General features: G+C 47.4%; 6 protein-coding genes across 6 annotated transcripts; 1 reads left to right on the plus strand and 5 right to left on the minus strand.

Moving 5' to 3' along the window:
• Positions 1-235: 235 nt before the first annotated feature.
• EV420DRAFT_1649036 (uncharacterized protein) lies at positions 236-2,985 on the minus strand (the record flags this gene model as incomplete). Its single annotated transcript, XM_060478244.1, has 2 exons — positions 236-976; positions 1,039-2,985. 2 exons carry the CDS (start codon positions 2,983-2,985, stop codon positions 236-238), a joined length of 2,688 nt encoding a protein of 895 aa, XP_060324894.1.
• Positions 2,986-3,106: 121 nt separating this feature from the next.
• EV420DRAFT_1015296 (uncharacterized protein) lies at positions 3,107-4,581 on the plus strand. The gene is made up of 3 exons (XM_060465325.1): positions 3,107-3,681; positions 3,741-4,080; positions 4,129-4,581. The coding sequence occupies exons 1-3, from the start codon at positions 3,256-3,258 to the stop codon at positions 4,350-4,352; spliced, it is 990 nt and encodes a 329-aa protein (XP_060324895.1). The 5' UTR covers positions 3,107-3,255; the 3' UTR covers positions 4,353-4,581.
• On the minus strand, positions 4,238-5,085 carry EV420DRAFT_1015307 (ribosomal protein L13 domain-containing protein). Its single transcript, XM_060465326.1, has 4 exons — positions 5,022-5,085; positions 4,849-4,972; positions 4,647-4,801; positions 4,238-4,595 (listed from the first exon to the last, which is right to left on the minus strand). The coding sequence occupies exons 1-4, from the start codon at positions 5,040-5,042 to the stop codon at positions 4,359-4,361; spliced, it is 537 nt and encodes a 178-aa protein (XP_060324896.1). The 5' UTR covers positions 5,043-5,085; the 3' UTR covers positions 4,238-4,358.
• Positions 5,086-6,419: 1,334 nt separating this feature from the next.
• Positions 6,420-7,130, minus strand: EV420DRAFT_1575476 (uncharacterized protein). The gene is made up of 2 exons (XM_060474464.1): positions 6,905-7,130; positions 6,420-6,865 (listed from the first exon to the last, which is right to left on the minus strand). Exons 1-2 carry the CDS (start codon positions 6,968-6,970, stop codon positions 6,647-6,649), a joined length of 285 nt encoding a protein of 94 aa, XP_060324897.1. The 5' UTR covers positions 6,971-7,130; the 3' UTR covers positions 6,420-6,646.
• A 178-nt stretch (positions 7,131-7,308) lies between these two features.
• On the minus strand, positions 7,309-8,913 carry EV420DRAFT_1723276 (uncharacterized protein; the record flags this gene model as incomplete). The annotated part of the gene is made up of 10 exons (XM_060479789.1): positions 7,309-7,633; positions 7,681-7,706; positions 7,760-7,800; positions 7,852-7,861; positions 7,921-8,037; positions 8,083-8,159; positions 8,210-8,336; positions 8,517-8,602; positions 8,656-8,811; positions 8,865-8,913. 10 exons carry the CDS (start codon positions 8,911-8,913, stop codon positions 7,519-7,521), a joined length of 804 nt encoding a protein of 267 aa, XP_060324898.1. The 3' UTR covers positions 7,309-7,518.
• Positions 8,914-10,363: 1,450 nt separating this feature from the next.
• Positions 10,364-11,751, minus strand: EV420DRAFT_1649040 (uncharacterized protein; the record flags this gene model as incomplete). The annotated part of the gene is made up of 9 exons (XM_060478245.1): positions 10,364-10,460; positions 10,511-10,536; positions 10,590-10,630; positions 10,682-10,691; positions 10,742-10,858; positions 10,906-10,991; positions 11,041-11,189; positions 11,553-11,655; positions 11,703-11,751. 9 exons carry the CDS (start codon positions 11,749-11,751, stop codon positions 10,364-10,366), a joined length of 678 nt encoding a protein of 225 aa, XP_060324899.1.
• Between the last annotated feature and the right edge of the window lie 908 nt (positions 11,752-12,659).

The following is a 12,659-nucleotide window of genomic DNA, read 5'->3' on the forward strand; positions in this document are numbered from 1 at the left end:
TACCTAAGTGGATTCATTTTGCGCGGTGCCGGCCCACAACCGTGCTAGCGGAAAATAGCCCTAATCAGGTATTATAAGAGTTCCTTGGTGTAAACATACGCGGTGATAATGCATAGCCGATGGAGCATCTCACCTTGTACTGTACATAAAATAAAACGGTCCCCGTCGTCTGCACCCTGCATCAGCAACAGAAAATTAACTTCTATCGGCCACACTGGCCTACGCACGAACAGTACTACTCTTCCTCTTTACGCAACTCATCCAGCAACTCGCTGAGTCTCTTCCACTCGGACTCGTCTTCAAAGTCCTTACTGCGGCCGACGAATGTCCGCACAAGGCTGCGAGCCTGCAATCTCCACTTGAACCCATCCACCCGCGGACCGAAGTTCCTCAAAACGTCTACAATTTCTTCCACCTCCGTGACGGCATCACGCCACTTGTCGATATCTGTCTCGCCCTTCTCCATAGTTCCAGCCGTGCCACACCGGTAGCCATCGAGGTACGCCTTAAGAGCGTCTTCCCAGCGTGATTGCCAAGTCAGCAGTCTCGCATAAGCATTGAAGATTCGAGAAGACGAGACGCGCGGTAGAATAGTCCGTTCGAAGAGTATCAACACATTTCGAAGTAACCCGTGGCCTTCGTTGGGGTTTATAGTCGCGTTTGGAATGTCGCCGCCTTCCACGGCATCTTCCAAATTTGCTGGTGCTCTCGTCACTGCGTCAACTAGCCTCTCCAGGACTTGCTCGTCGACAGATTTGGCTCCGGCCTTATCGACAGTCTCTTCGACGACACGACCGAGCGCTCTACAGGCCTCTGCCATCTGTCCCACGTCCATAGCGACTACCATGTAATTCGACCACATCCGCCAATTGTCATAACTGTGCTTCAACCCTAGCTGAAGAGCCCTAAATGCAAGCATCTTATTTTCATATGGAATAGACTTTGCGGCTTCGCTTTTGTAAGTGAATGACGCATTCTGTCGCTTAAGGATAAGAAAATTAGCTCGCACTCGACCATGTTTTCTGACATGTGACATACCTCTGCATCTTCATCTTTTTCCTGATCGGTGATACTCTGAGAAGATGAGGTACCGATCCGGAGATACATGGTCGCCAAGTTATTCCAGCTCTCCGCATCCTCTTCATCGATAGCGACACATCGGGTAAACGCGTTCTTAGCACCTTCCCAGTCTTCCACTCGCATGCAAGAGCATCCTAGGATGAACCATGAGCGCGATAAGAGTGGGTGTATCGCTACAGCCTTCCTCAGGTAACCAATAGCCTTCTCATATTCTCCCCGTGCGAAATAGTATCCCCCCAAAGAACGCACGGCCCTCCCGGACGTCTGTTTAGAAATCTCCCAGGCACGCTCATAATGAGCCACTGCCCTTTCAGGCTCGAGGTCACCTAGCAGGCACCACAGTTTGGCTTCCCGTGTGGCGTCGAGTACCTTTCTCCGATCGTCAGACGTGGTTTTTCCTCTGCTAGTGACAGCCTCGGACTCAACCTTGCGACCTTCGAGAAGGTCTCGGATGATGGTAAGCCCTTTTTCTGGATGTTCCATCGTGACCCAGCATCTGACGACTTCTTCCCACATCTCGAGCCTCTCGAATATTTCCAGAGCGGACTTGACGACGCCCAGGCTGATGTAACGCCGGGCGAGTTCCCTCTCCATGTCCCACTTGCTTGGGAGTAGGATGGAGTGGAAGAAGAGGAGTCTCTCGGAGAGGGTGGAGTCTGCAGTGGGCGTTTGGTCCACTAGGGCCTGAAGTTGAAGGGCTGAACGTTCCACAGTCCTGGTCCGTGTAGACTCCAAGCGGGATCTGAGGAGTAATGCCATCGTGTGGACGGTCCAATTTCTGGGGTGAGATATGACACGGGCAACATATGGGGACATTTGTTCCGTCGTTAGACCGTGTAAGGGGGATGTATTTTTGACATTTAGGCAGAGGCCTAGAAGGATACACTGATCTAAAGGGTGTAATGCCGGTTGCGAGGATGGATCGAGGTGGTGGAGCCGGGAACCTGATTGGGATGGATCAGACGAGGTAAACTGTGTTTGCTCAAGGAGCGTGTCATCATTAAGAGGCAATGTTTCCGGAACCTGCGCTATATTGGATTCAGCAGTGGGGTTGGCGGGAGTGTCTCCGGGAAGATGACTCTCCGCAAGGAGGACAAGTTGGCTGAGGTCAGTTTGCTGGAACTTGGTCCGTTTACCAAGTGCTCCTGTCAGCTCGTATTCGAGTCCTGTACTCCGCCCTGCACGAATGAAATACTCCACTGCTAACTTATCCTGAGAAAGTAGATGATGTAGTAAACCTCGCTCGAGGTACAGCATCCCTAAAAGCTCCGGGTCGGATGCATACAAAGCCTCCAGGTCTTCGAAGGACCCAAGAGCGTCCGAGGGTAGGGAAACGGGTTCATCAAGCACCTGCTGGTGAACCAGTTGACTGCGCAGGCGCCACCATATCGAAGTCTTGCAGTATGCAAAAGGAAACTCCAGTAGAATTTGTGCCAAGCGTAGGAACGGCGCTACTTCGATAAGATGGTATGCGGGTTCTCCACCGTGCGCAAGTTCGGTAATGGATTTTCGGTTTAGGCGCTCCTCCGATACGGAAAATGATGCGTCGGAAGGTATATCGAGGATTTCAACTGGAGTAACATCTAGATCCGGACCCGTCCAGTTTGCCTGAATGAATGCATGAAGGCAGGCGACTGCAATCATCAAACGTAAGATTTCCCGATCAGTGCCGGATTCAGTTAATAGAGAGGTGTTGGTGTCCATGACTGCGCTCAAAGAACCATTCTCGATGTCCTGCGAGACCGTGAAAAATGTTCTGGCGGGTTGGGACGTGAGAGCATCGCGAAACCGGCCTTCCACCACGGATTTGGCTAATGATACCGTGGGATCCTGGGAATCAGGTATCTGGGTATTCCATTTCCCTGTCAGGAGCGACTTTTCGAGCAAAGAGAGGTCCACACTCATCGAATTTTTTTGGTGCAAGTTGTTGATTAGCAAGCCGAATTTCATGATCACTGATCGGTTTCGGAGCCGGAATACTACGCCACGTGAGTTATCGATGACGGAATACAAACTTTGTTCCAGAAGACAAACAACCAGGGCCGCGGATTCCCATTTTGCTCAACCAAGAAAACGACAAGAAGTCTTGCCAAAAGGAGCGCCTACGCCTTTCCCGAGACTTTGAGTATTTGCGAAATTGAGATTCGGATAAACCCGAGGCTTCGTTCTCTTCTCATGCCTCCTCGTCGCCGGACTACGATATACGACTTTTCTAGTCTACGTGTTCATACAGACGGCTCTCGCGTCGAGCAGACGAATCGAAATCTACGGCCCGTATCTCACAAAAATACTGCCCGGGACTCGCGTGGCTACTGGACGGCCAGGGATGCAGCTGGACGTTGGCAGGTGAAGCGAAGACGGAGGAATTCTAGTCCCAGTGAACCTGAGGAAGGAAAGGGAAAACAGAAGGCTTTGGAAAGCGGCGAAGAGGAACATATTCCTTTGAAAAAAAGGAAAACGAAGCGGGCAGAGAAACGCCGAAAATTTGCTGATGATTTTTCGTTTCTCGACGTTGATGTACCTGCGCCTTCGTCTCAGACTATCTCGGACACTGTTCGAGGTAATGACCCTGTTTTTTCATCATTTTCGGTGCCTTCATCCGTATGCCTTTTTCTTTACTATTCCGAAGTGAACCGACATTCATATTTCTTTTATTGGAGGACCTTCTGAAATGTATACATCATTTCGCAAGTCTGTATTACAGCGAACGAGGCCAATTACTTAACGCTTCAAAGTCGTACCGGCTTGAAAGGAAAGCTCGACAAATGAAACGCCTTGAAAAAGCGAAAAGGGAAGAGTCAAACGATGATCGCAACCCTTTAGATGAAGATTGTCACGCGCAAGACGCCGAGCAACCAGCGGAGGATGAGACTGATGAAGAAGAACCCGATGACAAAGAAGCCAGGTCGAGAAGGAGGGGCCAGAAACCGAAAAGTCTCATCGGTGTATCCAGGCGAGATATGTACAAACTTATGGACGGGACGGCGTTAATGGCCATTGGTGAGCTTCTGCCGTTGTAACGCATGTTTTGACTCATGTCTGTTGAAGGTATCTTGTTACAAGAACATGTTGCTCATTTGCTGGAGCCAGACGTACCTGACGGATGGAATGATGAAACAGACGGTGATGAAGGGGAGACGGGGCCCGTTGTAGGTGGAGAAAACATGGCTAGAGAGGACTCTGAAGGAGCAGATGAAAATGAGGTCGCAGATGAAATCACCCGGATATCGCCAGCATCCCATGCAACCGAAATTAATTCAGATGTAGCATAGGGAACATTACGGTGTCGTGTAAAAAGCAGATTTGTCAACCAGCCCACCTAATAGAATCCTTGGCTTTCCTGCAACAAGCTTGGTCGGGTTCCAGTCACTGGGGAGGGTTCCATCTTCCCAACTGCGCAAGAGATTTGCTTCCAAAATACCCATTTCTCCCGCAGGAAATATTCGTAGTCTTTCCAGACGTCGCTCCCGTAATTTGTTTTTGGGCAACATACCAGAGACGGCATGGCGAATGATCTACAAACCTTGAGTAATCATCTCCGACAAATTCTTGCAAAGCGGACGCACCTCTTCGGGCTTTTTCACCATCATATCCTTGTACGGCGTCTCCTTCAGTCCTCCCGGGTACATCGAATGCTTTCTATACAAAAACTGTTCGGGCTTGCGTCCGGTCACCTTCACCTTGAGGCAATTTGTTATAACGACATAGTCCCCGCAATCCACTTGTACTGTCAGAGTTTCATCCGAGAGAAAGGCGCGCCTAACACACCGCTAGGATCGTAAATGGGCTTGTGCTTTCCCATTAGAACAAGTGCAATTCGCTCCGCCAGTTTCCCGAGGATGCGGTCCGTCGCGTCAACATGGTGCCATACTCGGACATACGCTAGTGCAGTCTGTAAATTGACGTTAACGATGAGCCAAGAGACGGGAGAGGCGACGTACATTGCCCACAACCTGCGACATGGCCGCTCGTAACAAAAGCTCTGTGCCGAACCGGAAAAGAACGGCTTCGGAATTAAACAAGGACAAATGATTTCGCGGCCGATCATCTCCGTCGGCGTCAAGTCGGGACGGACGGTCGCACGACGCATTTTCTTTTCTGGATTCGCTAAATTGGCTTTTGGATGTCGCGTATCGGTGCCGAGACTCACAATATCCTTCTAGCACCTTTTCCCCAGCCGTACGCATCTCGTACCTTACCAATTGAACCATGGACTGCAAATTTTCGGTCAATCGCTAGTAGGCGCCAAAGTCGGACATGTTTATAAGAGTTCCCCCGCTGGTATCATTCTTTATCAATTCCGCCACAGACCGAACCGACAATGCTCTGCATTCTGCTTATGGAACAATATTGAAAAAAATTTCAGTGCAACCCCATTCCCCAAGCTTCGCAGGCTCAACGATCTAAAATGGTGTACTTGGACGATGTCGTTATTTACATGCGGCTTAATGCCATGCAATAACTTTTGACCAAGGAAGACGCCTCTCTCTCTCTAAACCTTACAAATATATCTATGCCCCATGGGCCGTCCAGACTTCTCCACCTATGCTGAAAATCTGTGAAATTCCCGCAGCATCCGAGGCTCGCATTTGACCCATAAAGTCAACCTTTGTGACTTACTAAATGTGCCTCATCGGGCCACAGTTCCTAGAATAAATGACAGGTTTCTCAGAAACAAGTTCTCGCCGCAGTTATCGTAGTCCCTTCCAGAAAGCATCATAATCAGTTCTGCCTATGGTTTTAGCGCGACGCTAACTTACAAAGACAAAGTTCGATGACTTACAGCTGAAATGTCATTGGAACGACTAACGCTGACGCCGCATCATTGAATAACGTTCCCCAGCGAATTCGAACACTTCGTTATCACGGTTGTAGTTAGAAGTTTCAGGGCGCCACAGCTGCCTTGCGTTCGACCTCCACGTCATAACTTTGCTGCTTATCCCGTAAGGAGACGCGTCGTTCTCCCCTACATCGCCACCAATGTTTACATCGAGGTATGATTCGTATAATTTCCGTGTCGGAGTGCGGGCAGGTCCAGTTTCAGGGTTGAAATAAAACAAGTCTCCTTAAACTCGTGCTAAACAGGCAGCCAACACGCGCACCGTGTACACCCCCTTAATAGACGGCCATCAAGAAAACGCGTACTTGTTCTTATGTGGTGCGACGTGAATCTTCACATACAATTAGGTGGTCTATCGTTGACGCGGCGATCATGCGAAGCGGTGGCGGGCTTGCTGACCCTAGCCTACTATGTACGTGCATCACCGTAATGTCCGACTGCTTCCAAGTTCTCGTATGATGCGGGGATCGGCAGTACTTCGGAGCCCTTTCTCGTCATCGACATTGGGACCTGAAGATCAAATCTTTATTGAACAACAAATAACCATGTCCGAACAACCTGGACCCATTCAGTTTTTTTCTACCCTGAACAATCTGCGCTAAAGTCCGGGTGGTGGCGTATTGGAAGCGCTTTACAGCTTATCCTGATGGAGTCTTGCGGCGCATCATGGGAGGTGAACATTCGGGATTTTCCTTCTTGATGCTCCGGAATGGGGAAGTTAAAAGATCATTGCCCGCTTTCTAGAGAATAATCCACCGCACATCTCTGTTCTAGGACGGTCAGAAGATACCCAGTGGATGGACATGTGAAGCCCTGGAGCAGCCAGCTCGAAAAGAATCCACCTACGAAAAAAGGAAGGAAATCCCTGCAAACAAGAATGACGCTGAATATCTCGATTTGGTCTAGTATACAATTACCTGCGATAAGTTTTATGGCGATCCTTCGCTACCCGTTCACATGCCGATCTCTCTCAATAGAAGTGACAGGGCGTAATTTGCGTTCACGAGAAACGCAAGAATGCGTTGTCTGGAACCTCTTGGCAACGTGCATAAAGAAACAGCTTCAGAGGGACGTAGGACGGCTGGCAAGCTCCCAATGAAGCATCTTGAAGGAGGAATCATGAATTGATGGATCCGGAAGAGAAACGACATGATCGATAAAATGAAGATCGAAAATATAGCATTAGTTGCGTGCGGCTGCTTATCGAAAGGAATGGAATTCGATTCTTCGACAATTTCCCTGGATTGGACTTCACACAAGCGTTGCGTACGTGCTGAAAGTGGGTATAACGCGGCGCAAGAACGAAGTGCTTCGGCCGAAGTTGAATGAGAACGTGCATGAGATCATAAAACATCCCATACAATGGTGCCAGTTCATCGTGCTGGAGACGCTCACGGTACCTATCAGACAACATGACAGCATGTAGCCCAACCTGCTTCCACAACCATGCAGACGATGGATTGTCGCGCGAACACGTCGAAGAGCAGCTGGTTCGGGCCTCTACAGGGAACAATTGAATAACGTCTATTATTGCTGTACGTATGATAATCGTTAAGTGCACTAAGAAGAGCAATACTGTTCCAGATATATGCCAAATTTTAACCTTCCTGTGCTGTATACATCGTGATAGGATGTGCGATGTCGGAGAGTCTCAGACTTTCAATGCGAAGGTGCATCCGAGAGGTAAGATTAGCCTTCACAGACCATGCGAGGCTGAGGAACTGTCAGTATTACTCCCATGCGGAGATGAGAATACATACATCAAAATAGGGAAGAACACCGTCATCTAACAGAAATTCAGTGGATGTAGGGGTGAGATGTGCTCAAACTGGAGCTTACCTCTGCAAAAACAGAGCTGATAAGAAGCAGTGTCCATAGAACTAAGGATGACAGTGAAAACGATCTCCGAAGCAAACGGTGTCATAACGTACGGGAGACAATCTGGGATGGATTCGTTGAACGGATGTACTGACGTCGAAGGAAGACAATAATAAGCTTACCGAGTAAATCTTTGCGCCATCGCGCCAGAGTGAATCAAAAACTTCACTTTCATAACGGCGTGGTCTTTCCAAAGCATTGTAGAAGGAGACTAATGTTACAAAGAGGTTAAATAGTAGCTGCCTTCAATCAGAAGATGTCTACTTATGGGATTATAGGCTCACCAATGTACCCATCAGGGAGGGTGTTGTCTTCGGTACTCCGTAAACTGTGCAAACTGCTTCCTTGGGGGGCAGAACGACTAAGGGAAGGCGTTAGCTTTTCAATTATCATGAAATAAATGGTGATTACTTTGTGTCTTCACAAGGGTCAAAGCTGTTTCGACGGATAAAATGAATGTGCCTGCAATGCAGGCAACGAATATGGCAAGAAAAAACTTGCGAACAGTCGGCTTGTGGTCCAACAGTTGATAGGCGCGCTGCATAATAAAAACTGTATTTAATTAGTCATGAATATTCTAACGATGAAACTATGCAACCAACATTGTAAAGTGCTAGCTAAAACCGTTGCAGACAAAGTGAATAACCAAAACATTTTTGCACAGCTGTAAACGCATTGTTTGACTGTCTTTCTTTGGGTCAGTGCGTGCAATGCTCACTCCTAATCCTATAATTAGCTTCAGTTCATCACGGAAGCGCCAGACACCGACCTTATTAGCTATGGGTCCTTTCAATCCAGCGAAGACTGGGTTCGAGACGAATCAGCGATGGCAGGGATACTAAAACATGATTACGAACCATACGCCGTATATAGCATTACCATTTCCGTGAAGTAACGGTTCATGATATAGACCGCCCTTGTAAGGATCTGTCCATTGGGAAACTTCCACATTATTGCTAGCTCTTCATCGAGCGTCAGGCAATGGTCCCATAAGACAAGAACAGTTGCCGCAGCTATGTCATCGTTAAGTCCCGGTATGTAAAGGTAGTAAACTGGGTTAACGTACGCGGCACATATTTTGTGAATAATAATTGGCCAACAGAGGAGGTAGACATTAGAACTATCACGGATGAGCGGAGACTCGTGAATCCTCAGTCATTCATTTATAAAGATCCGTGAAACATATCAGGCCATCAAGGACAGAAGCGGGCCCCCCGTTTCGTGATGAAAGAAGTTGTTTGACCGTTCAATCTCGTCAAAGTCCACTGCCATAGAATAGAGACTGGTACCTGTACCTAGGACTTCATTCCAACAGATAGATAGGACGTCTACGTTGACGAGAAGATACTGGCATTATGTCCTACATGCGGACCGAAGGTTTCCCTGGAATAGGCTCGCGTCTGTCATGGACCGAAGACATTTTAAGATGATGCATCGCTCTCACGAATATTATCAGTGGCAAGTGCAGAAGCGAGTTTAAGGGCGTGGTCCAAGCAAAGATGCGGAGTATCAGCCACGTCCACCTGCGCCAAGTAAGCATCTTGATTGGCCAGCATAAAGTTAGCGAGCAAACGTGAGAACTTGTTTGAACTGCCACTGCTCCAATTGAAAGGAACCCTCTTTTCCTGTGTGAAGGAGGAAAGCCTATGTGCATCGAGTCTATGGTCCGTCTGACATTACCCGGAACAAGCTCGGAACTGATGCACAGCTTCGCGTGTTCGCACACCAGAGGAGCCGTCGCAAAATGAGAGCCAAAGTCAGGTAAAAGCACTTAAAAGAGAGCATACGAAGGATACGATTTGGATATCGTACACCGATAACTACGAAAGTTCTGGCCAAAACGACTGTATGGGCGCTTACCAGTTGATATTTCGCATCAAGTTCACTTTATTAAGATATCTTCATTATACAGCGTCATTTGATGGTGTGCTTTGTCCAATAATGCATCATATCTAATCGATCGCAAGAACTGAAAGTCGATAGGCTAGTACGATTACAAATAGAGTTCAAAATCAAGATCATACCAAAGGTAAAACGGGGCCACGACGGCATGAAAGCTGATTGTTGAAGTGGAGGAGACCCAAACGTAGTAGAAGCTCGAGAGAATCTGAAGAGAATGCGTCTCTTCTTGTGTTCGTGTTGGCTCCGAACGAAGTTAACCAGAGATACTTAGCCTGACAAGGCTAAAGGTAGGCTGACGATACTTATTACAAAGCATGATATAATTTGATGGCCAGCGAGTATACGGGCCAGCGCCGGCCGAGTTCAGCTTGCCGATTCCAAGCTAGCCTGTGCGTACCCACAGAAAATAATGCTTGCGTGGAAAATCCGGCCAATTCAGAGAAGGACATGGAGGCCGAAAGAAGACGGCACGTGGTTCAGCCTTTTCTCGACCACTTGGACGACAGATTACAATACAAACATGACTGAATTACATCTGGTTCGATTCTATCCCAGCTGAGAACCGATGACTTTGCATTGTCACAATAACATCTATTGTCGCACCATTCACCCTTAAGCATAAGAATTACGACAATGTTCCAGATATATTCCCAAATGTTAACCTCAGTCCTGTCCAATGTGTGTGGTGAAAGAAAGTCTCAGACTTTCGATGCGAAGGTGCATTCGAGAGGCGATATTAGACTTCAGAGACCATACGAGCCTGATGGAAGAGTCATAATCTTGCTTTCAAGCAGAAATGTCAATGCGTACATCAGAATGGGGAAGAAAGAAGGCATCTGACAGTAATTCAGTATATGAACAGACAGAACATATCAAATGTGAGATTTACTTGTATAGTAACAGAGCCTATTAGAAGTAGCATCCAGAGGACTGGATCAGAGGATCAGGTGAACAATTCAAAGTACAGAGGTGTTAACTCACGAGAAGCTATCTGGGAGAATTGACACGTCGTTCTGGAATATCAGAGAAACAGCACCTTACCAAGTAAAGCCTACCGCCGTCGTGCCAGAGTGAATCAAAAATTTCGTATTCAGACCGACGAGGTATTTCCAGAGCGTTGTAAAGGGTGATGAAAATCACAAATAGGTTGAAAAACAGCTGTGCGATTTAAATAAATAAAAGACCCATTGCTTGACAACACTGACACATGCCATGAGCCCCATTGTGTAAGCTATCGTCTTGGGCACATTCAAGCCAATGGCACAAACCTCTATGTCGAGAGGTAGTTGCACTACGGAGAGGTATTAGAGACTGGTCTTTAGGAGGCTATCAGTGATTACCTTGAGACCTCAGAACAATTAAGACAGTCCTAACCGAAAAAATGGTTGCCCCGATGATGCAGGCTACAAATACGACGGTTAATGTTTTGTGAATAGCATTCCTGCGATCCCATAGACGATAGGCGCGCATCATGATATAACCTGTATTCCTGTCAGCGACAAATCTTAGTACGAGAACAATGATCAGGTAACCAACACTGTAGAATGCCAGCCAACACAGTTGCAGACATGGTAAATAACCAAATCATTCTCGCGCAGCTGCAGATACGTTCAAGTTATTGGACAGTCTTTTTTAGTCATGCAAGTAAAGCTAACTCCTGGTTTATGATGTCGGCATCAGACTAAGTAACACAGAAGGGTCTGGTACTGACCGTAGGTCCCGTGGTTCCGCTCAATCCGCTCAACACTGGATGGTCAGAATTAGCCAGGGAGTAGATTGCAGGAAACATATTCACGAACCAGAAGCCGTATATAACAGTATCGCTTCCGAGAAGTAGCGGTTCATTACATACATGACTTTTGTGAGGATCTGCCCTTTGAGAGACCCCCACATCACCGCTACTTCTTCGTCGAACGTCGTGCAATGGTCCCATAAGATAAGAACAGCTGCCATAACTGTGTCATCGTTAGGTCATGTAAAGGTAGCAACTGTGTTAACGTACACGGCGCATACTTCGTGAATAATAATTGGCCAATAGAGGTGGTGGACATTAGGACTAGCACGGATGGACGGAGACTCACGAATCCTGGTACAGTCATCTATTTATGAAAATGTGTGAAACGTCTCATGCTATAAAGAACAGAATCAAGTCCCCGTGTTGTGATAAAAAGAAGCTATTGGACCGAGGTTCCCTGTACCTGGGTCCTTAGGTATTCTATGGCAGCGGCGGTGTCTTGACGAGATCAAATAGTCAAACTGATAAAGCATTTCTTGGTGAGAAAATATTGGGATCTGAAGAGAAGCCACAAATTGCGTGTCCTACGTTTGCATTGAAGACTTAAAGGGGATAGCTTGGTCATGGAAAGATCACGCCGATGCATCATTTTTTGCGGGTATCATAAGTTGCAGAGGCAGAATCGTTCTGGGGAAATTGTTCAAGTACTGAAGATATGAAGTATCAGGTACGCACGCTTTTCATCCACATGGATCGTGCGAAATGAGATTTTGATTAGCCAGCGTAAAACTAACGAGCAAACCAGAGATCTCATTTGAACTGCCGGACCAATTGAAAGAGCCTCTCATTCCCCACACGAAGGGATTGAGTCAAAGGTTTTTTCGTCGGAACAAGCTCAGAGTTGATGCACAGCTTCGTGTTGTCGCACACTAGAGAAACCTTGAGCTGTTTTGGCCGAACACAGGCTTGTCAGGCAGAACGAGTGAAGCTCAAAGTCAACAGAAAGATTAGGATCAGGTGACATCGTGGCGAGCTCTTCATCGAGAATCAGACAATGGTCCCATAAATTAAGCACAGCCGCCCCAGCTGTGTCATCATAAGATCCAAATATATAAGGAAGGAAGGAAGGAAGGAAATTTGTTTTAAGGAAGAAGAGTAGCAAGTATTAGCGTACCCGATGTATACTTTGTGAATAAGCCTTGGCCGGCGGAGATGAGAGACATT

The sequence above is a fragment of the Desarmillaria tabescens genome, assembly GCF_030435595.1.
Source record: "Desarmillaria tabescens strain CCBAS 213 chromosome Unknown EV420scaffold_56, whole genome shotgun sequence".
Lineage (NCBI taxonomy): Eukaryota > Fungi > Basidiomycota > Agaricomycetes > Agaricales > Physalacriaceae > Desarmillaria > Desarmillaria tabescens.